Source organism: Equus przewalskii, chromosome 16, assembly GCF_037783145.1.
Source record: "Equus przewalskii isolate Varuska chromosome 16, EquPr2, whole genome shotgun sequence".
NCBI classification, from domain to species: domain Eukaryota; kingdom Metazoa; phylum Chordata; class Mammalia; order Perissodactyla; family Equidae; genus Equus; species Equus przewalskii.
Genome location: NC_091846.1, coordinates 80277137 through 80304965, shown reverse-complemented (window position 1 = coordinate 80304965; position 27829 = coordinate 80277137). Strand labels below are relative to the sequence as shown.

At 52.6% G+C, this 27829-nt stretch overlaps 1 protein-coding gene across 12 annotated transcripts in view; it reads right to left on the bottom strand.

Moving 5' to 3' along the window:
* Positions 1-3883: 3883 nt before the first annotated feature.
* Positions 3884-27829, bottom strand: part of TMCO3 (transmembrane and coiled-coil domains 3) — a 45216-nt gene continuing 21270 nt past the window's right edge. For 2 of the 12 annotated variants that reach the window (XR_011528283.1, XR_011528282.1), the window contains 7 exons: positions 22847-22967; positions 13995-14190; positions 13447-13597; positions 8252-8331; positions 7232-7381; positions 4714-5718; positions 3884-4618 (listed from right to left, as the gene is read on the bottom strand). Coding sequence is in view for 8 of the 12 variants with exons in the window: in XM_008518138.2 (XP_008516360.2) it covers positions 4505-4618; positions 7232-7381; positions 8252-8331; positions 13447-13597; positions 13995-14190; positions 22847-22967 (812 nt within the window). In the remaining 4 variants the exon portion in view is untranslated. The remainder of the gene's footprint in view (positions 4619-4713; positions 5719-7231; positions 7382-8251; positions 8332-13446; positions 13598-13994; positions 14191-22846; positions 22968-27829) is intronic. The other 10 variants (XR_011528284.1, XR_011528285.1, XM_008518138.2 and 7 more) reach the window with 5 other exon arrangements.

Here is a 27829-nt window from a genome sequence, read left to right as displayed (position 1 = left end):
AGACCACCTGTGCCCCGGGCCTTGTTTGTGGGGGCTCACCTGTGCCCCAGGCCTCACCTATGGGGGCTCACCTGTGCCCCAGGCCTCATCTATGGGGTCTCACTTGTACCCCCCAGGCCTCACCTATGGGGGCTCACCTGTACCCGGGCCTCGTTATGGGGAGCCCACCTGTACCCTAGGCCTCACCTATGGGGCGTTCACCTGTACCCAGGTCTCGTCTCTGCCTGGGCCTCACCTCCGCCCTCCCTGAGGGCCCCTCTCCTTGCTGAGCCTGGGGTGTGGCTGGCCCAGGGGCTGCCCCCGGTCACCTCCCTCACACAGCACCCTGCTCAGTCCTGCAGCCACGCGGAAACCGTGCCGGGAGTGGAGAAAGTCCTCACCTCTGAGCTGGTACAAGAAGCCAGTGTCAGTGTCCTGGGACCACAGCAAGAAAGCACCCAGACTGGGCAGCTTAGAACAACAGAAATCTCATCTGTCCTGGGTCTGAGGCAGCAGCTGGAGATGAAGGTGGCACCAGGCCGCCCTCCCTCTGAAAGCTCTGGGAGTCCTTCCTGCCTCCTCTGGTTCCGGCTGGCTGTCGGCAGTCCTTGGTGTGGGGCGGCCTCATGTGTCTCTGTCTCTGTGGTCACGTGGCCTTCTTCCCTCTGTACGGATCCAAATTTCCCTCTTCTTATCGGGACACCAGTCATGGGATTAGGGCCACTCAAGGACATAGTCCTACCCACGATAAGACCCTTAGCACCTGAGGCCCCCGGGCTGCCCTCCACCTGCATCCCCCAGCACTCCAACCAGGCCCTCTGGGCTCCCGGTCACAGGGGCTTTGACAACCAGCCGCTCCCGCCCCTGTTCCCTCCACTGCTCCTGTCCTACCCGCCATCATCCCTGGTCTGGCTCAATTCTCTCTGATCCGTGGTGGGCCCATCCCTGCACCACGCAGAGCACGCTGTCTTCACTGTCGGGGTGGGCAGCCAGAGCCCTATGGGACGCTGATCCGACCTGCTCCCAGGAAAGGCACACTGCCTTCTCCTGGTGACAGGAGGAAATGCAGCCAGCCACCCCCTGCACGTCACCCAGCACAGCGAGCTGGGGCCTCCACTGCCAAGCCTCAAGGCCCCGCGCTGCAGAACACAGAGACTTCGCTGACGTAGTTGCAAAAGGGTTTCTGAAGGCGCTGGCCTGGGGCCGCACAGCCACAGAGGAGGGCTGAGAGGCAGAGCTGGGGTGGGGGCCGGGGATGGTGTGCAGCCTGGTGGGGGGCCCGAGACTGAGGGAGCAGGAGAAGGATGCCCAGGTGAAGAAGCCCGCTGAGCCGGCTGGCTAACTCCCCAGGTTGGTGACCACGGAGGGGCTGGTGCTGCAATCGCACAGGAGAAAAACAGCCCAGGTGCGCAGGTGACAGCTGTGTCATGTGGTGGGGAGGCAGGGGCACATGGTAGGACTGTGCGTGTCGCAGCTGCCGGAGCCCCGACGTTCCTGCTGCTGGCCGAGTGCTGAGCTGAGCGAGGGCAGCAGGAGTAGGACGTCTAGTCAGGGGTCAGAGCAGTGCCCCTCCCACTGCAGCCAGCACCACCTCTCCTTCCTCACCGCCACCTGCACACCCCTCCAGCACCCGCCCTGCTCGCCTTGAAGAGCCACATGCACAGGCTGGGGGGGTCCCAGCCTCCTGTGGCCACGGGCCCTTCCGTGCCACACTGGCCTGGCACCGAGGCCTTGCCTGCTCGTCCCTGCAGGAGGTCCTGTGTCTGGACCCCCTCACCGTCCGAAGCTCCCGCAGCGCCTGTTCTCAGGCACAGGAGTCACATCCAAGCAGGCGCCGAGGCCTGCGCTGCTCCCGAGAGCTGCGTGCAGGCACCTGCCACCGTCCTCCAGGCTCCCACCCACCTCCCATCCCCACACGGTGCACCGGCGAGGGAGACGTGGGATGCCGCCACCCTCCAGGGGCACGCGGGGCCCCTCAGGCCTCTGCTCGGGTCACTTACCTCACCTGTCGCCCCCATGCGGCAGAGCCACCCTCCTGCAGAGCCATGACTCTGCCAGGCGGGAGGCGGGGGGACGACCTCCCCCTGCACTCTGATCTCTGACCTCTGACTTCCTGCAAGTGTAGCCCGGATGCCTCTCCCAAGAGACCATGAGGACCACTGTCAGCATCAAACTCCTCCTGCAGCCTCCCTGCCCACCTGCCCGGCTGCCTGTGTGCCCGGCTTTCACAGCCCAGTCCGTGTGCGACACCCGCCTGTGTCCCTGCCACAGATCACCGTCCCCAGAGGCGGTAACCGTGGGACTTCCACACGCCCTCACCACTGCTGCACACACAGGCTTGACTGCGTCTGTTGCTTAAACACACTGAGGCGAGATTTCTTTACCGCTCTCCCTCGGAGGGCCCAGGCCACAGTGGTCACTGCGTCTTCACTGTCCTCCATGGAGCGAGCAGCTGACCATGTCTCACGTCCTCCTGTCCATCCCTTCAGGCCTCAACCAGGTTCCACATTTAGTGCAACGTCTTCCCGCGGGGGCTTCAAGCCGCGTGAACTCAGGAAGCCCGTTTACCTCAAGCCTGCTCTCTACCCTGCCGCAACACTTGGGGACCAGGACAGCCCCGCTGTCAGGACTTTGGGAGATGGACTCACAGACTGGTGAGTCGGGAACCGCAGGCTGGGGCACATGGACGCCCGCAGGGACCGGGCGGCCAGAGCCGGGGCGGGCGTGTCGGGAGCGGGGACCGGGTGGCAGTGCCAGCGTGTGAGGAGGCGGAGAAGCTTCAGGCCGGGACTCCAGGCGCAGTGCCCGGGGACCCCCGACACAGCCCGCCCTCACGGCTCCTGTTGTCCAGATTCTGCCGGCGCTGCGGGGCCACCGCGGCTTCCCCGTCTGCCTCCGAATCGGGGTTCAGACCTCCCCTTCTAAGCACGTCTCCAGTGTCGTCTACGGCAGCAGACTCGAGCCGACCCTCAGCCTTGAGTTCAAGATGAGGATGCCACGGCCGGGCTGGTCAACAAGTGTCCATGCAGGACACCACACACCTTCCTGCCACCGGCCAAAGAAACTCGAGTGGCAGCACCCTCGGTGGCAGGGATCAGCAGAAAGGCAGTGCTCAGAGCCTTCTGGGAGTCTGCTCAAGGATGGAGGGAGCACAGGGGTCAGAGAGGGCAGGGGTCAGGGAGGGCTCCGTGCAGTCAGTGTGGGGCCAACCGACCAGAGCCAAGTTCACAGATGAAAACATGGAGAGGTGGGGGTGAGCCTGGTGAGTGAGGGGGAAGAGGCCAAGTCCTGCGGCCAGGAGGTGGGGAGGAGGCGGGTGGGGAGGGTGGGCGGAGGGGGAGCCCACTGCCCGCCCACCCCAGGTATGGATGGTCTAGGATGGCAGTGTCCACACATCCAGCCATTCGGAGGGAATGGCACCCATCTGCTGTGATTTAGAAATGAATCAAACCAACGCTATTGCCTAAAAACAGGCACACGTTTACTTCATTTCTCCCTGATTTACTTCAGACTAGATAAAATTTACTTCATCTTGAGGTTTTAATTTATATTAATGCACCCATAATCTATATCTGCAATCCATAATTAACCCAACATATCTGACCTCTACTCCAAGTATTTGGGTTGAATTGTTAGGCTCTTCACTTACAGGAAACTCCACTTACAGTTGCCCTGAGGGAACCTTTGTAAGGATCTGCTCTTCATCTGTGTGGTTTTCTAAAAAAGGGCCCCAATAACCAAAACGCACTTCTAAAATTTGAAGTTAGAATTTAGCCTTTGCAAATAGCACTGCGTTAACGTGGTCTCTTAATACACGAATCCTCTTAACTAAAAAAAAATTGGCGAAGATAAGTTCAACACAAAAATCTACCTGAAAAGGCAGATTTTCAATAAATTTCAATTATACGCTGACCATAAATGATCTTTATTAAAGAACGCATATTCTTGTGACTCAAACCAAATATCTTAAAAGAATGACACACCTAATAAAACATCGACATGAAAGTGTTTGTTTAAAATTCTTATAGTAAAAAGCAAATAGACATTTAGAAGATTTTTGTCTCATTGTAGAAAACATAGGCTTTAAGGATTAAAAGTAACTTTCTAAACCCATTGCCAGAATTAAAACTTCACATCACAGAAATGTTTTAATAACAAATACTGACCAACAGATTACAACACTGGAGTTGTACAATAAATAAAAAAGCTTCGAAATTTTTCTTTACCAAAAAGTCATGAACTGATGAATAAAATCATGAATAACAATAGAAAGTTAACATTGATTTCAGAAAAAAAGGCACATCCAGGCAAAATAGTCAAGGCAATCTGTAAACAGCGCTACGCTATGCTGTGCAGGATCGATGAACGCAATAAATTACTCTGAAGATCCTAAATGGGGCCGAGAGAGTTTGTAAAGCTGGCAGAAATGAAGACGCCTCCCTTCCACGGAGGGCTCACAGGAATGTGCGACTACAGAACTGTGCAAATGGCACTCCCACAGCGGCGGCGTATCACCTCGGGGCCCTCAGAGGCTGGACCGTCTCTCTGGTCGCGGCATACACTTCGCAGTCGCAGCTCTCCACAGCACTGGGGCCAGCAGGAGGCTGAGCGTGGTCACACTCAGGATGAGGAGGTACACCTGCAACAGGTAAGGCGGGGCGTCATCTCAGGATTAGGTGCACCTGCAGAGGTAAGGCTGGGGCGCTCACACTCAGGGTGAGGAGGTGCACCTACAAACTACAAGCGCGCTCCTTCCCTCCGACACGCCCCCTCCGGCCACAGGAGCATGGACATTTGTATGTTAGATGGGCTGTGATTTGACCATCGGTGGAGACGGTTGTCAGATCATTGCCTTGTGGGTTCAGATACTGGAGTCTGTGCTGCCTGGGGGTCTCCCCTGGGTGCAGTGGGCAGTCAGACTGCCCCCCGGGGGTCCCTCACAGTGAGCATGCAGCCCCTGGGCCCATCTCCAGTGGAGACGGTGCACAGAGGCATTCTGCAGTGATCGTGTCTGGTGCTGTGTAACATGAAGACTCATCCTGTCTTCCTCACACTTAACGGATACAAGGAGACAACCTCTTAGCTCTGAATCTGTGGCTGCATTTCGTGTGCACCAACAGGAACTTTCATACTCATTCAGCCCAAATTCAGTTGAGAGCGAGGGTGCAAAAAGGGTTTTAGCAGCAATATCGCAACTGAGGGGGGGCGCTGCTAGGTGGGGGCAGTCGGGAGGCTGCGCCTGGGGTCCCTGGGGGGTCGGCTGGCTGAGAGCAGGAGGGAAAGCCTTGCCCTGGTGTCAAGGATCAGCCCCCACAAGACCACACGTGCTCCCGCAGACACCCCAAGCGGCAAGGAGCAAAACAGACTGTGGGAGATGGCTGGAGCTCTAAATAATTCTACGTAGAAATCACTATTCGGGAACTTGTGTGTCCGCACAGCCACAACTTAAAACATCCTGAAGTTAACTGTTTGCAAGCCAAGAAATACAGGAACAGCCGACTGCCACAGCCTGCCGGTCTACACGGAAAGCGCCCGGTGTTCTGACACACATGAGACTCAGTGAACCAGCAGCTCAGAAGCAGGCGTTCAGGTCTGGACGCTGTCACCCCACACTCCATCCACTTGACAACACAAACCCGCCACCCTGCTTTCTCTGAAACAGTCACGCAACTGCTGGTTACAAAATGCTTTTCTGAGTCACGGCATCAATTTCTCCTTGGCTCATTCAGTCCTCCGGCCCTGAAAGAAGATTCAGGTTTTAAATGATATTAAACTCTGAACATCGGGGATGACAGGCTGCAGCTGATTCGCCCCTGGGTAGGCGCCTTCTGTCACTTTGGAGCCACAACCCACACCCCGCAGGTGAGGACAAAACCTCCTTATCAAATCTAAAGTGAAACACGGTCATCGAAGGACGCTCATCAAGTTCTAACGCACAGCCAGTTTACAAAGCGGGCATAATGAAGTAAAACAGGGAAATGAACAAAACTGGAGAGGAAATACAAGCTAAGCGCAACACGGCAGGTGGAAACGGACATGAACGTGCACACACAGCTGCACTCATGTTACTGCACGCGCACTGCTGTACATGCACAAATGCACACACAACTGCACATACACACAACTACACGCATACAGCTGTGCATGCACAAATGCACACACAACTGTGTGCACACACACAATTCTACACAGACACACACACCCACCACAGAGGTACACAGAGAAAGCCAGACCCAGGATGAACAGACCAGAGACAAAAAGGAAGGTGGCAAATGGGGGGGAGGGGGACGGGAGGGGGAGGGAGAGAGGTGGACGGTTAACCTTTCAGGCACCACACTGAGGGTCGAGGGTCTGGTGCACCCTGTGTTTGGGGCTGTGCACACACGACCTGTGTGTCTGGAGCTGTGAGGACACCAAGTGGTGTTTAACACTGTGGTGGGCGGAGGAGGGCCCATCAGAAAAACCCCAAACTTTCATATATGTTTACATGCAACAAAAACCTCTCCACGTTTGATATATAGGAAACTTCGTCACCATTTGTATTAAGGTTTTAATTCCAGCTACTTAAAACTTGGAGACACGGTGCCTTCAGAAGCACCTCTGACAATCCTAACTCGCCTCCTGCAAGCAGGCAACTACCACAAGATGTTTTGTGAAAAAAACCAAACAGGTCTTTTCACAGGAGAACGTTCTCTCTTGTGCCTTTTAAAGGGTTTCTAAGTGGAACTAAGAACTAAGAGCAATGATGCCTCTCGAAGATATGGTCCCCGGAAGGACGGGGTGCTCAGGGCCTGGTCCATGGCTAGGGGAGTTCACGCCGGTTTTCTACAAAGGCGCACCTCCACATTTCTGAACCACTAATGATGCACAAGCTAGCAGCTGAACTTTAAAAATCAGTTTTCCTCTTTTCACAAGAAATATCAGAGCAAGTAATTACAATTGCTGCAAAAGAGAGGGTCACAGTTGGAGCAGTATTAACTAGTGACTTTAACCTAAGAGCTCCTCATCCTGTGAGAGGGGACAGCGGGGCCTACCTCTGCGCCCACCGCGAGACAAACCCTCAACCCCCATGCCAGCTGTGGGGGGACGGGGCCTGGACCAGTGCTCCCTCCCCCGGCCGCCCGTCCCTGTGCTGCTGACCCGGCCGCGGCCCGCAGACGTTCAGGCATCAGCATGAGGAGCGTCCCACAGGACAGGGAGCAGCAGAGCACCTGCCCGACCGCGACTCTCACCGGAAGTGGGGGAGACTCACCTCCCGGGAAATGATGCCCGCTCTGCGCGCTCTGCTCCCCAGGACGAAAGAGAACTCGCTGACCTGGGCCAGGCCCGCGGCCACGATCCATTTGATGTACTGGCTGGTCTTCGGCAGGAGGAGAGACAGAACCAGGGCTGCCAGGACAAACTGCGAGAGCGGGGTGTTACTCTTAACTGAGCCTGACAGCCAAGCCCCCAGAAAACAGAAGGACAGACGCAGGGACAGCCCGAGAGACACCCGGGGGACGCAAACAGAGGGGCTTCTACGCAGAAGGCACCAAAGAAACTCAAAGCATCGGAAAGGAGACCACAGGCACCAAGGCAGAACCAGGGGTTTAGGATCACTAGCAGAGAACAAGGTTTTTCCCCCAAAACTAAATTCACAGCATTAAATATTAGGCAGCACTCAAAATGGAAGTTCTATTTTTAATAAGAAAGAAATGTCTCTCTCACGTAGACAAAACCCAGAGGTGAGCCGCTGGAGCTGGGGGCAGCCCGACCCGTCAGGTGTCCTGGGTCCTTCAGGAGGAAGTACCTTAAGTCATACTCCACACAGCCGGGCAGCTACCGAGCAGGCGGTCGCACCCAGAACTAACGTCAACACAGGCAACTCAGCGGTTTGTGGCCGCGGAGGAGACAGCGGGAAGAGCCTGCCGTGGCCGTCCCGGGAGCAGGCGTCTGGGCCGCTTCAGACCCGGGTGGAAGTTGAGCTGCCGGCAGGGGCTTCCCTGGAGGACCCAGGAGGCCGTTGCTTCGTCCCAGCTTTTTAACCCCAATGTTAAAAGTACCCAATTCTGAGACAAAGAGGAAAACAGACCCAAAGTGCCCCACGCTGACCCAAACCCATCCCTGGGTTGTGCCGCGGCAGAACGCCTCTCAGATGGCGTTCTGGGTCGGGGCCGTCCTGGGGGTCCACAGAGGGGGCTGCTACGGGCAGGGGTTACCCCCAAGGGGAAGTAACGTGCGCCCTAGACACGTGACACCAAACCGGCATGCAGTCCGCCAGTCGCAGGGGTACCTTCATGATCACCACCGACAGGGTGAGCACCAGCAGCACGGTGAGCTCGTACGCCACGAAGGTGGGGAACACGTGCAGGCCTGCGGGAGAGGGCGCAGCGTGAGTCCCGGGCCCCGCGGCCAGCCTCCCGCGCCCTCGCCGCGGCCACGACCCGTCGACCACTGGCTGCTGGCGCTGCTGCAGCTGCAGGAGGAGGGCCTGCGGGCGCTGCCCAAGCGTCGGCTGCCCGCGGCCCCAAGCCACCCACTCCGCGACAGCGGCCCGAGCGCGGCTGTGACGTGGGGAAGCACGAGGGCGAGCAGCCGCTGAGTCTGACTTTCTTTCACGAGAACATTCTGGCCAGGATGCAAACGGCTCCCGGAGCCTGGGGACAAGAGTGGCCACGGGAGAGGACGGCCGGCATCCACCCTCAGGCCGGGAAGCCCAGGTGCTCACCCCATGTGTGCACAGGCCGCGAGCCGCCTGTGTCTTCTGCCTCTTCTGTTTGCCTCGCCCATTTTGATCAACCGCAAGGAGCGCTTTCCGCTGCTGCCTTCAGTGCCCTCCCGAGGCCTCAGACTCGGGTTGGGGAGCAAGGGGCTGGCTGTCCTCCCTCGCTCACCAGCCAGGCAGGCGGTTGTCCAGCCCGCAGGACGTGCTGCTACCTGGAACCTGCTGTCAGGCTGCGGGACCACAGCGTGTCGGGGCAGATGCGCCCATCAGTATTCTACTCAGAAACACATCCGAAGTCCCTTTCCTCCGGAGACAGTCTCCTCCCTAAAGTTCCGAGGTGGCCGCCCCTCACACGACAGGGTGCTTGGCTGGGACCTGGGAGTGAGCGCAGCCTTGGCCTCCAGGTCTCCCCCACTGCAGCCCTCAGGCCCGGCTCGGCTCCTGGGGTCCGGCCCTTCCCTGAACTGTGGCGACCTGCCCGGCGCACACCTCTGGGTGAACCGCTGGCCCCCCGCTAACCCAGTCCGTGGTGCAGCTCCACCCCGGCATCTGTTTTCTTGGGTCCCTGGTCCAGCGACATGTGCCCGAGCCGACACCTAGAGCCTTCCTCCCTCCCCACATCCAGCTCTGCCAAGTCCTCAGCCCCCCTCCTGCACTACCGGGCCACACCCCACTGTCCACGCGTCCCCAACTGCAACAAGTCCACGAGAATGTGCAGCGAGGAGGGACAGGTCCTAACCCACCCGTCTCACCCAGAGGCCCCAAGCGGAGTTCACACGCACAGCAGGCTGCGGCCGCGTCCCGGGGAGCAACCGTTTTCGGCACCACAGGGCTCCCTGCCCACCCGCTCTCCCGCCGGCACGCTGCTGGGCAGAGCTGTTTTTACCACACACATCTGGTCACGTTGCTGCCCACGTCTCATGGGGACAAGCGCCTGCCTTTCCCACCTTGGGGCGGTGGGTCAGTCCTATGGGACCTCAGCCTGGTCGTTGACCCCATCGTGCCGTAGTGTCCTGATCTGACAGCTCCATAGAGGGTCATGATCACACAGCACCTCATTGTCACAGCAGGTGCCCGGCCCCCGGGGGCCTCCGCACACAGGCCAGACGACAGAGGCCTTCGCGCTGAGGGTGGACATGCCACTCACTCCGCGAGCTCCAATGGCGAGTGGAGCGCAACACGGATGCCAAACCGACCGGAGCCAGCACTCCTGACATGAGCCACACGGAGATGCACCGTGGGGCAGGGTCTCCGCCGCATGTGACTGACGGGGAGCTGTGTTATGGTTTTCCTGCCTACGTCCCCTCGTCCTCACGACAAGTTCCAAACACTATCGGGGGTGGCCCAGCGGCACGCAGCGCAGGCTCTGGGCTCAGGTCCCGGGTCTACACTGACCACGTGAGGACGCTGGCACAGCTCTTCGCCTCCTTCTGCCACAGTTTCCTAGGGGTAGACGTGGATTTGGGGGATGAGTGGACACAACCCGACGTGGGAGGCAGGCACCTGGCGCACGGTCTGTGTGAGGAAGCGTGAGCTCTCACGGTCACCGTGCACACACACCAGGCCCACGGGTACAAAAGGGAGTGAGGACCCGGGGCTGCACATGACAGCCCCCTCCAGGGCGCCCCCAGGAACGGGGAGTGGGGAACGGGCAGTCCCCCAGGTCCTCGCCATGGCCCAGGCCCAGGCTGTGAGGAGGAGGGGATGAAAATCTTATAAAAGAAAAACCACACTTTGGCGTTGCTCACAAAACGAGAAGGGACCGAGAACCGTCATCATGCTGTCTGGTGCAGGGCGGCCGGGTGCCACGCGGGCTCTCTCGCCCCCACTCCATCGGCGCTGGAGCCGCCATGACTGAGTGGTCCCCAAATGCATGTGCTGAGGCCCGAACCCTGGGGCGACCGTATTTGGAGCCAGGGTTTTCGGGGGTAATTAAGGTGAAAGGAGGTCACAGGGTGGAGCTCCGATCCAATGGGACTGGAGTCTGCCCACGAGGAGGAGGAGACACCAGCGCTCGCTGCCCGCCCTCGTTTTCCCCGCTCCCTTCCCCTCTCTCCCACTCTCCCTTTCTGTGCACACACTGCGAGGGAAGCCCGTGTGAGGACAGAGCGAGAAGGAGGCGTCTGCAAGCCAGGAAGGGGCTGTCAAGAACCCAACCCTGACCTTGGACTCCAGCCTCTAGAACCATGGGAAGTAAACGTCTGCTGTTTGAGCCCAGCCCGTGGTGCTGCGCCGGCAGCAGAGCAGACTGAGAAGCACACAAGCACCATTAACGAACAAACGACGAGTGTGGCCGTGTTCCGATGAAACATTATTTGTAAAATCAGGCGTTGGTGGACTCAGGCATGGGCCCTGGTCCAGCGGGAAGAACATAGGTGGAAACGTGCACTGCCGCTTGCTGTCCGCGTGAACCCAGGACCCTGCTACTTTGGAGGGTTGGGGTGCACACGCGCAGACGAGGCAGCTCACGACCTCCACCTTTCAGGGTGGCGGGTGGCGTGACGGGTCATCTCCCGCCCTGTCTCCTGCCCCACGCTCTGCCGGGCACCCACACCTTTATGCCCTGGCTCTGCCTTCAGCACAGAAACCCTCCCTCCTTGCTTGGGGCCTATAAACTGCCCTTTGTTGTTCACGCCATTCGAAAGCCGTCTCTTTCAGGAGCACGGCCCGAACCCCTCACACACCCCGGGACTCACTCTCCCCAACTGGAACCGCCTGTGGCTAAGGGGCCTGGACGCAGCAGCTGAGTCTGGGTCATCTTTGCGGTTCCACAGGGCCTGGCACAGGGCAGGAGGGCAGCGGATGTTCGTTAAATACAGGGACCCCCCCCATTCACTTACATCCCACTGAGGCCTAAGTATTGCAGAAAAGAAAGGTGTCTTCTCAAAGGGGGCCGTGTGCTTGTTGCTCAGAACTGGAACCAAAGATAGCGCCTGACCATCAGAATAGAACCCATTGCACAGACGACTCTGGGCCAGCAGGAAGCTGACGGAGCCCCTTGTACGCTGAGTGCAGACAGCCAAGGCAGAACATGTTGGGGATCAGCCTGCCGTCATGCGCCGCATCCCCACGTGTTGGCCAATGACGGGGCCGCACCAGTGGTGGGGTCCCACAAGATCAGCACCACAGAGCTCGTGCGTCACGGGCTGCGAGCATGCTCCGAGGCTCACACAGGGACGACCATCCCTAATATGCATTCTCAGAGCGCGTCCCATCACTGAACGATGCACAGCTGTATTAGGAAGCACGTTCTTGATGGATCAAGAATCTTAATTTGAGGAATGTTATACAAACATGCCCGTTTTAAGTGACATATTCATGGAATTTTAGTCTGTTAACTGCACATTCCAAGAAGCCCTGGCAGGCAGGACATGGAGTGACACCCGCGCGTCAGGTGGCCTGGGGCCTCTGGAGCGGACGCGGGACTGGAATGCAGTGGGAACAGGCTACGATCTAATCGATTCATCAGGCCTTGTCTGGAGAAGAACTGACAGAAGAGAAGCGAGTCACCAGCAGGAATGGAAGGTCAAGGGATCTGCACGGGCAGAGCTCACTCAGCACCTTGAGGGGCGTCCCCCGTAGTGGAGGCGGGGGGATGGAGCAGAGGGGCAGCAGAGAGGGGGTCAAGGAGCAAGGGGAAGGGGAGAGGGGGAGACAGAGACATGAATACGGAGAGGGAGACAGAGAGAGAGAGAGACGTGAATACGGAGAGCGTGAATACGAGAGAGAGAGAGACAGAGACGGAACGGAGAGAAAGAGAGAGAGAGAGACGTGAATACGGAGAGGGAGACAGAGAGAGAGAAGAGACGTGAATACGGAGAGGGAGACAGAGAGAGAGAGAGACGTGAATACGGAGAGAGAGACAGAGAGAGAGAGACGTGAATATGGAGAGGGAGACAGAGAGAGAGAGGAGGGAGAAGGAGGATGATGGGGGCGGAAGGCGGCAGAGAGGAAGAGCGGGGTCCTGGGAGGGCTCTCTGAGGGACGCGGAGAAGCCGATGCTCAGCAGCTCCAAGCACGTCTCCGTGCACCTCGGGTCCGGTGCGGCCCCCACTCAGCTCCTCTGTCGGGGCCCTCCCATCTCCACGTGAATGTCCAGTTCCCCTGCAATGCACGAGTGCAGAGAGCCTGGGCTCCCGGGGCAGCGAGAAGACGGGCTGTGACACGCAGGACACGCAGGTCACCGCCCGCCCCTCTCCAGGACCGGCTATGGGACCCTGACACGGAAATCTGCAGAGCAGTACATCCTGACACAGTCAGTTTAATTTTTTTAATACCAAAATTAGTATTTCTTTCCAAACTTCCCACTTGGACATCCTGACTTTAAGGTGCTCACCTGTGGAGCCCCAGGGCGCGTCATCCTCCCAAGGTCGGGGACAGGCGCCCAGCTACGTGCATCCCAGTGCTGACGGAGCACCGCCAGTCGAGAGCCTGGGGTTGCACAGAACTCTCCTGTGAAAACTGACAAGCTGAATACGGAACTTATGTGGACACTGGAAAGACCACGGACACAGGAGGACAGCCTGACAGGAAAAGGCCGGCACAACGCTGAGACGTCAGCGCAGGAGAGCGACCATCAACAAACTCACATCCCCTCATTCAGACTGTCCCTCTTTTTAGTAAGATTTCCCCTCAGACTCTAATTCTTATGGAGCTGCTTTCACTGCAGAGACTATAAATGTAAACACGTGTCTACACAGGTTACAGAGGCGACCTGGTGGTTAGCGCACACGACTGGACACCGCACGGGAAGGAGAGGTTACCTATGGACGTGAAGAACACAATCGCCAGGAAGTCTCGAATAGGCTCCACATAAGCCATGATCTCCTCGGTGACCGCATGGCCTTGGGAAGAGATGAGCGCTCCGGCCAGGAAGCAGCCCAGCTCCATGGAGACGTCCAACAGCTCTGTGACCTGGGAGCAGGGAAGGACCACACGTCACTCAGAGCCACCAGTCACCACCACCTCCCGGCAGGTGGGGCTCCCACCCAAAGACAGCCTCCTGGACCTGGCAGAGCAAATACACATTTACACGTACACACATACACACACGGGTGCTTATATGGCTCTTCATTCCCACAGTTGATCTGTTTTCATGCAGCCTCAAGAGTGTGTGTACAAAGCTCAGCAGGAGAGCTCACGGGGCTAATGCTGATGGGGGCACAGCAACTGTGCATGAAGCAAAAAGCACTATATGTGTTCCAAATGTTTCAACAATTATTGAAACAAAAAGACGAAGAACTGATCAGAAGCTCCCAGTGGACGACAATACACCAGATGACAGAAACAACACAGGTATCTTGGGAATCACCGTCAACATGAAGAAGATGAAAGCAGAGACCCCTAAGACAAGGACCTCTTTGTTCCCTTTGCTTTCCACATGCAGCTTCCGATAATACGGCCCCACGAGGTAAGTCTTTATGACAAGACATAAGAGAAAGACAGCAGCCAGCGAAAACAGAATCTGACCGATCAGAGCCAGGATTCGCAGCATTTCCATGACAATGCTAGGAAAGAAAAAAGAGACGTGTCAGTTCACGCCCAGAACATATTTCTACAAAACCCAATAAATGATCTTTCACTCTTTTTAACATGCTACAAAATCACACACATTTTTATTTTATTTTATTTTAAATAGTAAAACAAAATCTATCCATCACATTAATCTCAGAAGCTAAGTTATCGGAATCAAATACAGACACTGATTATTTCACAATCTGTACTTTCGAGCAGATACGTTTTACAGGACGGAATGACTCGTGACTGACAGCATATACCTCTCGGTGGATGACAGATAGTGAACCCTTCACCGGGAACTAACCTGTCTGAAATTCTCTGTAAGGCAAAGGCCGCCCTGTGACAGCACGCTGCAGGCTCGCTGCTGGACGCGTGACCAAAGACATCCAGCGACTTCCAGCACGGTGTTCCCTCCCCAAAGCCAGAGCTCTCAAGATTATGTCTGTGATGTAGGAACAGAGAACGGACTCCGCGCTGAGCTCTTGTTAGAACATGCTCCTCATATCTCAGCCTCAAGACCCCCACAAGAAAGGTACTATGGCGTATTGATAGTATTGGCAATAGCAGACATTTTTTTTAAGCTTAGCGCTCCACCATATTTAGGACACCACTCAGTCCAAAATTCTGGTTTAAAAGCTCTTGACGGAAGAATTCAGATCTGATTCCTAAGAGAAAATTCACCACTGCAGCCAGGCTTAAACGAGTAGCCTGGACACGACCCTCAAGCTGCGCCTGGTCGCTCAGGGAATCAGACAGGGCTGAAAGACGCCTCGCCGTTAGTGACGAGAGAGAGAGGGGGTCTGCTGCCTGGGGGGCAGGAGTGTGCTCGCTGCGACAGAAGCAGGAAGGCTGGTCCACTTGCACTTCCTGACGGTCCCTGCAGCCCAGCAGCAGACACTGCGCGAACCTCTCACCCCACACGTCAGCGCGTCAGGGCGCTCCGCACCAGGGTCACCCTGAACGGGCCCTGTGTCCAGCTCAGGGCACTCCTGCCCCAGGAGCATCGGCTGTACAACTCCAGCAACCTCCTAACCGATCTCGCTCCCACTCCAGAGGCCAAACAGCAGGCCAACGTTCAAAGCACCCGGGACCCTGAGAGGAGCCCAGACTTCCTCAGCCTACTGCGCCTCCCATGCTCCTTCACCCACAAAGCAGCCTCTGCCCCCCGACAGGCCACACTCCCTCCAGCTGCCGGACCTGTGCGCTGGGCCCCCTTGGCTGGGTGCTCAGTCCCCACCCCAGGTTCTCCCACCTGGCTCAGCCGTGTCCTTCACGTTTCAGCCTCAAAGCCAACTACGCAGAGGCCTTGCCAATCTGAAGTGGCCATCAGTCCTTCGCCCACGGGTCACCTCGCTGTAGCTGCAGTTCTCCACTCAGCACTTATCTACACTAGACGTGGCCTTGTTGGCCACCCACTTATACTCACATTCATTCATTATCTTTCCCTGACAGCACGGGACTCCCAGACAGTGGGAGTCCTCCCCTGCACACAGCACGTCACGTGTTCTAGGTCTGTCCTGACTTATTTAGCTGATAAAGACATCGCAGCCACTTAAGCCTTGCGTTTCTCATGACAATCCTGACAGCAGCCCTATGCGATGCATGCTGTCACCATCCGACCTCACAGACGAGAAGCCCCCTGCTCCAGGTCCGCGCAGGTGCCTGGCTCCAGGAGGCTCCAGGCACACTCTGGTCACGCCCCACCTCTCTGCGATCCCCACACCCAGGCCTGCTCTCAGGTCAGCCGCCCACTTGTCTAAACACACCACAACGAGGACAAAACAGTCCAACAGCTCAGAAAGGACAAAAAGCCAGAGTCACGTGCAGCTCCAGTGTCTCATTTCTCAAGCTTCCACTGGCTCGTGTCACTTGTATGCCACCAGACACATCCTGCTCCTCGTTTACATGACTGATGTGTATTAGAAGAGATATACCTTGCTTTATATACATGTATTTCCAGTCTCCATTCACCTTCTCATGTAGTTGAAATAATACTGTACGTAATTTTTAACAGCTTTATTGAGATATAATTCTCATTCCATACAAATCACCCATTTAAAGCATACAATTCAATGGTTTCTAGTGTATTCACAAAGTTGTGCAACCATCACCACAATCCACTTCAGAATATACCTCCCCCAAAAGAAACCCTTACCCATGAGCACTCACTCCCTATTCCTCTCCCCCAGCCCTGCAACCACAACCTGCTTTCCGTCTCTGTGGGTTTGCCTGTTCTGGACATTTCACATAAATGGAATCATACACTACGTGGCCTTTTGTGTCTGGCTCCTTGCACTTAGTGCCATGTCTTCACGGTTCGTCCATGTTGTAGCCAATGCCCGGACTTCATCCGTTTTTCTGGCTGGATGATATTCCATTGTGTGGTCACAGCACATCTGACGTATCCATTCATTAGCTAATGGACATTTTAGTTGTTTCCATTTTTTAGCTATGATGAACAACATTGCCATGAACATTCATGCACATGCTTTTCTTAGTGTGATAAAATTTACTACTTTAACCATTTCAAAGTGTGCAAGCACGACTCATTTTATTGTGCTTCACCTCACTGGACTTCACAGGTATGCATTTTCTCTTTTTGTAAGACCCTCCACCAGCAAAAAAGTTACAACCCGCTGAAGGCTCAGGTGACGGTCAGCATTTTTCAATTTGCTACTGCACACTTAACAGACTCAGTATCGTGCAAACGTTTATATGCAGTGGGAACCCGGAAACTTCGTGTGACTCGCTTGATCGCGCTATCTGCTCTAGGGCGGTGGCCTGGAGCCGAGCCCACGCCCTCCCCGAGGTATGCCTGTATAGTTCAGGGCATTAAGCACAACACAGGCTGTGCCAGCATCACACCCACCCACAGCTTCCTACGTGGACAGACATTTCACTTCTCCTGGGTGAAGGCCTTGGTGTGGAATAGCTGAGTCATGCGGTAACTCTATGCTTAAACTTTTGAGGAATATTGCATATGAATTTGACTCTGCTTCTACAGTTTAACGTAACAGAGAACATTTGTTCCATGTCACTAAACTCTTGCTAACATGCTGCTTCCTGACTAAGGTGGAACATATCATTGAGATCAATACCTGTGCTGCATTAATTTTTCTAATTGGAAAATAGAGAAAAGCTTTAAAGTTTTCTGATGGAGACGTCTGTACCTGACAGGGAATCCGGTGAGATGAATGTGACATGTGCTTTACCAGGGCCCGCTTCCTGCTCACCGAGGAGACTCTGGCCTCTACGAGCAATAAATTGTTGTATGCTTCTGAAGTAGACTCGAATGATTTTCAGCTAAAGTTATAAATCCACCTCTTGCTGCCCAAATTTTCGTTCAGTTATTTATCTTGAAAATCCGTGGCCAGAAGGAGTACGAACTGGCTCTGATTTTGAGTTGCGTGTGACCAAAAGTGTTGCTTTTCTGATAGTTAAAAAAATTTGCATCAAAGGAAAATGACAATCAAAAGGACCCTCTCTCTAAACTAACTGTAAGAGTTACACACACAAGGAAGCGGGCTGCGTGCTCCACGGGACTCTCTCGCACGACTCTCACACACTCCTCCAGGCAGGTACGATTTCCACATGGGCCCATCTTACAGCTGAGCACACGGAAGCCCAGAGATGTTCAGTCAGCTGCCAGGGCTTGAAGGCTGGTAAACGACAGAGCTCCAAGGAGGCCTCGCCCCGGGGCCTGAGCCTGAACCTCCGGAAATCTCCGTGGAAAGAGAAGGAGCTATTGGCTCCTACTTGCCCTGTCAGGCTGAGCTCTCCGAGAGCAGAGATGAGACCTTAATCACTTTGGATTGCTGAAACTTAATATAACATCTGGCAAAAGGTAAATACTGAAAAATACAAAATACGTCCGCCCCACCCGTCTCCACAAGGCAGGTCTGTGACTCCACCTGGGCAGGAAGGATGGACACACACACACCAGCCCTCAGACCCAGCTACGCAGGGCGCTGCTTGCTTAAAAAGAAGGATTAATAGGATCCAGAGACTCATAATATGTGAAATGTCCAGGGTACAATCGAAAATCACTCATCACACCAAGAATTGGGGAAAACCACAGCTTTAGTGAGAAAGAGAGTCAACAGACCCCAACAGCAGGATGAATTGTCAGAATTCTCTGATGAAGACTTTAAGGCAGGCATCATGAAAATGATTCAACAGCAATTAAAAATTCTCTTGAAACAAATGAAAAAATAGAACATTTCAGCAAAGAAACAAGTTATAGCAAGAAGAACCAAATGGAAACTATATAACAATACAATAACCAATATGAAAACCTCGCTGGGTGGGCTAAATAGCAGAGTGGAGATGACAGCGGACAGAACCCGTGAACCTGAGGACGGACAGATGGAATCACCCAGGCTGAACGACAGAGAAAACAGACTGAAAAGGAAGAGTCTCGGAGACGCGTGGGACAAGAGAGCTGCCATCTGTACCCCTGGTTCCAGAGAGAGAGCAAATGGGCTGAAAACACGTTTGAGGAAATAATGGCGAAATTCCTAACTTAGGCCAGAGACACAAACCTACAGATTCAAAAAGCTGAGTGAGGGCCAAATAGGATAAACCCAAAGCGTGTTAGGGCCCGTATGTTTGCATCCCCCCAGATTCATACGTGGAGGCCCCAAGATGACGGTACCAGGACGTGAGGCCTTTGGGGGTGATGAGGATTAGGTGAGGTCATGAGGGTGGAGCCCCAGGACGGGATTAGTGCCCATGTAAGAAGAGACCAGAGAGCTCTGTGTGCTCTCTCCCTCCGCCCCGTGAGGACACGCTGTCTGAAAGTGGACTCTCACCAGGAACCACATGGCCAGCACCTTGACCTTGACTTCCAGCCCCCGAACTTGAGAGCTAATTGTCTGTTTAAACAAGACCCAGTCTGCGGTATTCTGTCATGGCCACCGGAACTGACTAAGACACCAAGACACATAATTAAGTTTCCAAAAAGTAAAAACAAAGAGAAAATTTTGAAAGCAGCCAGAGAGAAACCACGCATCACTGGTGGAGAACAGGGCCAATCTCTCCTGAAGCCACTGGAGGCCAGAGAGAAGCCGCACAACGTTTCTCAAGTGTCAGAAGGAAAGAATGGGCAACGGCCACATCTACGTCCAGTCAAAGTGTCCTTCGGGCACAGAAGGGGGAGGAAACGTTCTCAGATGAGGGAAAACTAAGAGAATTTGTCGCCAGTGGCAGACTAACCATAAAAGAATGACCAAAGAAAGTCCTCAAATAGAAAGGGAATTTTCATGGAAGAAATGCCGAACTTGAGAAAGAAAATAAGAACATCAGAAAGGGTCAAAGTAGTAAGTATAACAGACAATCTTTCTCATGAATTTTAAAAATCTTACTTGATTATTGAGGCAAAATTTATAAAACCATCTGAAGTTGTGCTCAACCTAAGTAGAGAAAATACAACAATTATATTTAAAAAGTGGGGAGAGGGAAGGGACCTAAATGGAAATCATGTTCTTCATTTAGAAGAAGCGAACGTGTATAGTAACACCTAGATTAGCCACTAAGAAACCCACACAAAGCAATAGATTCAAAAATGTTATAAATAAATCAAGACGGAATCCTTAAAAATACGCAGGTTACTAACAGGGAAGTAAGAAAAATGAAAAGAGGAAGAAGAAAGAGAAAAAACAGACAGAAAACAAGTACAATGAGAGACTTAGTCCTAACATATCAATATTTACCTTGAACGTAAACGGTCTCACTACCCCAGTTAAAAGACAGAGGTTATCCGGTGCATCCAGTCCTTGTGAACCCACAAGCCTTGGACCTGCCCTGGGGACCACTTACATCATGGAATTAGGACAAAGTGATGTTCCAAGCCATTGGCTGAACTAGAAGAAACAACTTTTACACGTTGAAATTCCACTTTATAAGTAGAAAGTGAAGGAAATAAAGGATCCCCCTAAAGATTAGAAAATAAAAAGACAGAGATTGGCTGAGTGGATTAAAACATCATCCAACAATATGTTGTCTACAAGAAACTCACTTCAAACACAACAGCATAAGTGGGTTGAAAGTAAAAGGACGGAAAAGATACACCATTGCGGAATTAATTAAAAAAAAAAGGCAAGAGTGACTATATACTAAATATCAGGTAAAGTTAATTTCAGAGCAAGGAAAATTACTAGAAACAAAAGGCGTATCACATAAGGGTAACCAAATCCACCGGGAAGACAAAACGATCCTAAATGTGTGTCCGCCAAACCAAAGAGCCCAGAACACATGAAGGAAAGCTAATGGAGCTCAGAGGAGAAGCAGACACAGGCAGTTACCAGTGGGGAGGGCAATCCCACCTCCCTGACAATCGACAGACCTACGGCAAGAATAAGGAAGACCCAGCAACACGATGAGGGGACCGAGTCTAACAGACGCTCATAAAATGCCCCACTCAACAATGCAGGACGCGCACTTTGTTTTCAAGTTGCTTTGGAGCATTTACCAGACCATATCTGGGGCCATGAGGCAACCTCAACAAACGTGAAAGAACGAAATCACACAAAGTGTTTGCTCTTCGACCACAGTGCAATCACACTAGAAACCCAGACAGACAGCAGGAAAACCCGCAAACACATGTCTCCACAATCCACAGGTCACAGAGGGGGTATCAAAAGAAACGTTTTATACTCATTGAACTGAATGAAAATAAAAATACAACATATCAAAATAAATGAGATGCAGCTAAGCTGTGAGGAAAATTTATAGCACTGAATACTTACAGCAGAAAAGAAGAAAGGCTTCAAATCAATAATCTAGGTTCACGCCACAAGAACCTAGAAAAAAAAAGAGGAAAATAAACCCAAAGCAAACAGAAGGAAAGAAATAATAAAGAAAAGGGCAGAAACCAATGAAATTGAAAACAGAAAAACAAAGAGACAACTCAATGAAACAAAGAGCTGGTTCTTTGAAAAGGTCAATAAAATCATCAAACCTCTGGAAAGATTGACAAAGAAAAAGAGAAAAGATGCAAGTTAGCAACACCAGGAACAAAACGGGGGATATCACCACAGATCCTACAGACGTCAAAAGGATAATAAAGGAATCCTACAAACAAGCCTGCACACACAAAATCACTAGTGGAATAGAATGGACCGATTCCTCAAAAAACCAAACTACCACAACTCAACAATATGTAGTAGATAATTTGAATAGCCCTATAACTACTAGCAAATTGAATTCATAATTTAAGAAAAGTCCCAAAAAAGAAATCTCAAGACCCAGATGGTTTCACTGGAGAATCCTACCAAGCATTTAAGGAAGAATTAATAGCAATTTTATACAACGTTTTCCAGAAAACAGAAGAGGGAGGAAGACTTCTCAAATCATTTTATGAACCTAGTACTACCCTAAGGCCAAAACCAGACAAAGAGAGTACAAAAAAAGAAAACTACACATCAATCTCTCTCAAGAACTGAAACACAAAAATCTTCAACAAAATATCAGTGAATTGGACACAGCAATGTAGAAGAAGAATTACACAGCATGGCCAAGTGGGATTTATTCTAGGTACGCAAGCTTGGTTGGACTTTCAAAAATCAATGTAATCTACCACGTAAATCAGCCAAAGAAGAAAAACCATACGAGCACATCAACAGGTGCAGAAAAAGCATTCGACAAAATCCAACATCCATTCATGATAAAAACTCTCAGCAAACTAGGAATAGAGGGGAAGTTCCCCAACTGCATGCAGAACAGGTACAAACCCCACGTGCCGCGGAACAAACGCTCTCTCTCCAGATCAGGAAGAAGGCAAGGGTGTCCACTCACCCCATCTCCTTCGAAAAGTGCTGGAAATTCTAGCCGGTGCGAGAGGCGAAAAAAAGAAATAAAAGGCATACAGGCTAGAAAGGAAGAAATAACGTAAACGAGACACATCTCAGTGTTTCAAAGTGGTTCCAGAAAAATTCTTGAAAAAGTCTACTAATTTTTGGCCCATCATATCATTACTATAAGAGATGAAACACATGTAGCCTCTGGAAATATTTCACCACAATATTTTTATGCATTTAGTACATTTGCTCAAAATAAACTGAAGCTTACGGTCCTAATCCACATGCATTTGCCTTTAACTTTTACAGGGCTCCCTGTATTTTCCAAGTGTGTTCACTTTCTGGCTGGTGTTCTTGTAACATATTGTACAGGCAGCACCACCTCCAGCTTTCTGGGTGAATCTACTTTTCCCATTTGGCTTCTCTCTCCATACAAGTGGAAACACGCGTAGCTTAGGCTTTGGGATTAGTTTATTGGGAAAAAGGAAAGAAGGATCAGGGGAAATGGTAACGAGGATGACACGGACAATAACCACAACGATCGCTCACACACACCCCCCATCACTGTGTTCCAGGCAGTGTTCTAAGCACGTTCACACCTTAACTCATTTAATCTTAACTACTCGATTAGGTGAGTACTGATACTACCTGAAGAGTGAGGTGAAGCACCTCGCCCGAGACCAGAGGACCAGAGTTTGAGCTGAGCACTGTTACTCCGTCTGTGCTCCCACGCCCGTGCTGTACAAGCTCTGAACGTCTCTTTGGGAAAAGGTATTAAACAGTATTTTCATAAATAAGCCACTTGAAAGGAGGAAAACAAACCGTGTGACAAGCTGCCACAAGCGCTCACCTGGAGGACGTGCTGGCTCCCGCCTGGATCAGCGTGGGCATGACGGCTACGAACAGCCCCAGCTGCACATCCTGCGTCACCAGCATCCCAAGCAGCACGGCACTGTAGTCAAGGTCGCCTGCTGGAGAAAACGGCTACTCAAGGCACGGTTACGGCCTTTCAAAGGGTCCAGAGTCAAGATACAGTCATCATGCATATTTCTAAAACATTTCCAATAATTTCGACACCTTAAATAAGAAGACAGACTTTAAACTCTCTTTGAGAGGAGACACTGAAACATTTTAAAGATTACAAAACCTTTTGTAGAGAGAATCTCCAGAATATTTTATTTCCATTAGGTACGTGTTACTCATGTGATTACAGGGAAATGTCACTAGGAAAAGATGGCATTGCAAACAAGAACGCGAAAGGCCTGGATAGTCATCCCAGTTTCACTGTGTCCCTAGGCGCAGGAAGTGGCCTCCTCCCGCCTCGGTCTCCCCCAAGCCATTCCAGAGAGAGCCGGCCCCACCCCTTCTGCCACACCGCTGGCCGGGCGTGGCTGCAGGGTCACTTTCCCTCCGCCCCCATCGCCCCCACGCCGCAGGTCCCTTCCCTTTGAGACAAACGCAGATGGGGGAGAGGAACGTTAGACGGACAGAGCAGGGGGGCAGGAACAGCACCGGCTGAAGGCACCACACGAGTCCTCAGGACAGAAGACAGGAAGTCGATCAATTCTTCAAGAATGCAACACTTCACACAGGCCTGCTATGCTTCCATTTTCAACCAACAGTTCTGGCTTGGGCCCTATTAAAGGTGCTTCTAAATGCTAAATAGTCATGTTCTCCCCTAAAGTAAGCTTTCTTTTCCTTTAAAAAAAGCTATTGGTAGTAACAGATATTTAAAGACCCATGTGACAGAGTAATCTTATATAAAAGCAGCAGAAAATCAAACCAAACCAAACCAAATCAAAACCCTCGTTACCAACAAAAGTCTCACTTGATTACAAGTCAGGTAACCCTTTCAGGAGGCTTGTTTCACTTACCATACAAAGTTGCATTTCTGGTAAATAAACTGTCTTGGCCAAGAATTTTAAAACCCTCCAAATGGACAACCATGCGAGGGGTGGGGGCTGGAGCGCCGTCTCCTGGAGGGCTCTGTGACTCAACAGAGTGGAGAACAACGCCCTCACAACCACCGCTGGCTGTGGGGACGCTTCAGACGTCTCTGATTTTCAGCATACCCCTTGGTGGGTTCACGATGACCGGGACTGTCAACCTTGGGAAACGTCGAGGCCCCCAGCTCGCGGGTTCTCGGCGGGCCCCTCCTCCCACGAGACCACTGTGCTCACGGCAGCACCCAGGACTGCGCCTCGTCCCGTCTTGACGTACAGCAGACGGGGAATGTCGCCTCACGCCGCACTCGTGAGAAACAGCATTGAAGGCACTCTGCACACGTTGTGACAATTCTGTTCTCTCCCTTTGCACCTGAGGACAGTCAACTGTCCTAATTCAGGGGACAAACAATTATCCACCTCTGCCCACAGGCACCCCAGAGCAGAGCCAGGGGTCCCCAATGCGGGCCCTCGTCTGCGTGGGGCGAGTCCACGAGGCTGGAGGAGGACCGACGCTCCAGCATGACAAGCACAGAATGGGAGCAGCGCCAGCAGGACAGGTGGCAACGACCGTCCGCAGTGAAGTGCGAGACTTCAGACACCACTTCACCACTTCTGGCATCTTTGTCTGTCTGCGTTTTGCTTATCACGACCACAAGTTTTTCTTAAAGATTGGCACCTGAGCTAACATCTGTTGCCAATCTTCCTTTTTTTTCCTTCCTCTCCCCCAAGCCCCCCAGTACGTAGTTGTATATTCTAGTTGTGAGTGTCTCTGGTTGTGCCATGTGGGACGCCGCCTCAATGTGGCCTGACGAGTGGTGCCATGTCCGCGCCCAGGATCTGAACTGGCGAGACCCTGGGCCGCTAAAGCGGAGCGCGCAGACTTAACCACTCGGCCACAGGGCCGGCCCCTACTACAAGTAATTTAATTTTCTCCTGTTTTCCATCCCTTTATTAAACACGGTAAATGTATAGGAAACAAAGAAGATAACAAACACCCACTGCTGGATTTTGCTAAATCTTAAAATTTTGACAGATTTGCTTCAGAGTTTTGAAGAGAAGCAGGTGCTGCTTTGGACTCTCAGCACCGGGCAGACCCCACTCTCAGGCCACATTCCTCCTCTCCACCTTGTCTTTAACGTTAACATGCCCTTGGGTGTTTTCCACTTTAATATGGTGACATCTCTGTGTTTGAGCACAACACTGAGTTCACTGTTTTGTAAATTTAAACAGTATATAATCAATATTTCTGCAACTTGCTTTTTTTTGCTCACCATTATGTCTAAAAAATCACCCATGTGGAAGCACAAAGATTTTTATGTTATTATCATGATTCGCTTTTAAAGCTGCTGCAGAATACACCACAATTTGCCCATTCCCCAGGGGATGGTCACTTGGGTCTTCAGTTCCTCCTCTGCTATAGACACGCTGCGTGGAACGTTCGATACGTCTCCTGAGACATCCCCCGCTGCTGTGTCTTCATGAGAAGAGATCTCCCCGGCCTCTCCTGGCCTCCACTGCTGGCCTCGTGTCCAACCCTGCTCACTCTCCCAGGGGGATGAGGGCGCTGCATCAGCCTGGGGGTGCTCCTCCTTCCTGGAAAGCAGTGGCCCACGTGAGGTCACAGGCGAGGCCTCTTGCAGGCCCCCAGGGGAAGCCCCTGCATGTTCGCCCTGCGTGGGCTGGTGGCCAGTCTCATCGTGGGCTTGGGTATCCAACATCCACTGCTGCCTCTTCCACGCCACCTCTCATCACAACAAGCCGCTACTGCAACCTCCAGCCACCTCACCCTTGTTCACCGGTCCACGGGCTCTGAGCACAGGCATGGAAGGTGGAGTCATTTATTGGACCCCTTTGAGGGTTTGGGCCCCAATATTTATGTACTGGCTGGACAACTTGTGAAGCAGGAGAATCTTGGCAACAACCAACAACAAAACCTACAGTGAAAAGTGAGGAGCAGCATCCTTGGCCCGTCTGCCCGTGCTCCGCGCACAGGTCTGCGAGGACACAGCTCCGTGGTTTCAAGCCTTATGCCAGCTCACAAGGCAAAGGGCACCCAGTGATCTTCCCTGTGTTTCCCCAAAGCCGGCGAGGGTCTGGGCCCTGGTGTCCACAGTTACTCGGGTTTCCTCTCCTCACTACCCGTTAGGACGTTTTCCAGTTGGGTTTCCTTTTGTCTGGATTTATTGAAGTTACTGATGCGTTCTAAATGTTACTCCCTTGCAAGTTTTACTTACCTAGCAAATGTTCCAGTCTGTGGCTTACAAAAAGTACCTTTTTAACACAAGTTACAAGGTTTAATGTGCTCGAACTTATCGACATTTTCCCTTTTGGATGCTGCGTTGTGCATTTTAAGAAGTTCTCTCTACCCCACGGTCACGAGGGCTTTCCCATCTTTCCTCCACCAGCTCCGAAGTTCTGCTCTTCACATTTTGGTGTTTCATCCACGTAGCAACGAGTTTGCGCCCAGTTCAAGGCAGGGCTCTAATTTTATTTTCTTCCACGTGGATAACTAATTCTCGTTCCCCGCCAGCCCACTTTCTCCCACTCCTCTGTAGCATCCGGCTGTCCACCCTGCCCCACTGCCCCATCTCTGCGGGCGCAGGACCATGCCGCCCCGAGGACGGCAGCATTACAACATGTCCCGCTGTCTGGAGGGGAAGCGCCTCACTTCAAATTAATATTGGCCATTTTTGGCCTCTGTTTTTAAATAAACTTTAGGATTAGTTTGGCAAGTTTCATGAAAAACTCTTCCAGACTTTTAATTGGGATAGCTGTGAGCTTACAAATTTGGAGAAACATCTTTTTGTGTTGTCTTTTCATCCATGAACATGGGCTCTCTCTTCAATAACATTTTGTAATTTTATCCTCAAAGGTGTCACATCTGTTCAGAGATTTATTCCTAAGTACCTAGAATCTCTTGTGGCTATTACAAATTGAAGGTTTTTTCCCCAAATTCCATTTTCTAACTGTGCTGCTGGTATATTCCATTTCTGACGTGTACGTTTAACTATAAACTTTCCTGTCAAAGTCCCAGTCCTTCAGTGTGTCTACTCCCTCCCAAACGTGCAGCTCGTTAGACGACTCCGTCTTCTTACAGTCTGTTTTAGCTTGGCCTTTTAAGAAAATGCAAAAAGCTCCTTTCCTAACAGTCCATAGTTAATTAAGTTTACAACTTCAGGAGATCCCTTTCCGCACTCCCTCGTTCTCTGGTTTCTCCCCGCTCGCCCGTCCTGTGCTGGCGCTCTGGTGCAGGACTGGACGGGTGGGCAACGCTCTGAAGGCTGCGTATGTCTGAGGGTGCCATGCCACGTCCCACTCTTCAGTAACGGTTTGCTGGACACGTGCCTTCTCGACCCCGGCATGTACACGCCTGCACTGCCGTGTGGCGCCCAGTGCTGCTGAGGAGACGTGTGCCGTTCCTTTCTGGGTCACCTGTCCTCTCTGACAGGTGTCAAGACTTTCCTTCGTCCTTGAGGCTCTGCTGGTGTCCCGGGACACATCTAGAGTGACTTTATTTTCCCTTTTCCTGCTCAGGTTTGGAGATGTACGTTCAATCTAAGGGCTCACGTCTTCCTCTAATTCTGAAAAACGACCAGGCGTGTTCTCCGCTCTCCTCTCCCAGGACTCGTGTCGTATGCTCACTGAGCATCTGCCGTGCTCTCCATGCCTCAAACGCTCTTCTCGCTCTTCTGTCTGTACGGTGCTCTGTCTCTGTCTCACCTAACCAAACAGACACAGTTCCTTGTCCATGCGTGAGCTTCCAGACATGCCTGTTGCCAAGTCTTCATCAGACTTTGCATAAACAGGGAGAATCCCTCTGCCAACACTGGGGTCCACCAGCTGTCTGTTCTAGCTGCCATTTCCTCTCGCACACCGGATCCCGGGGG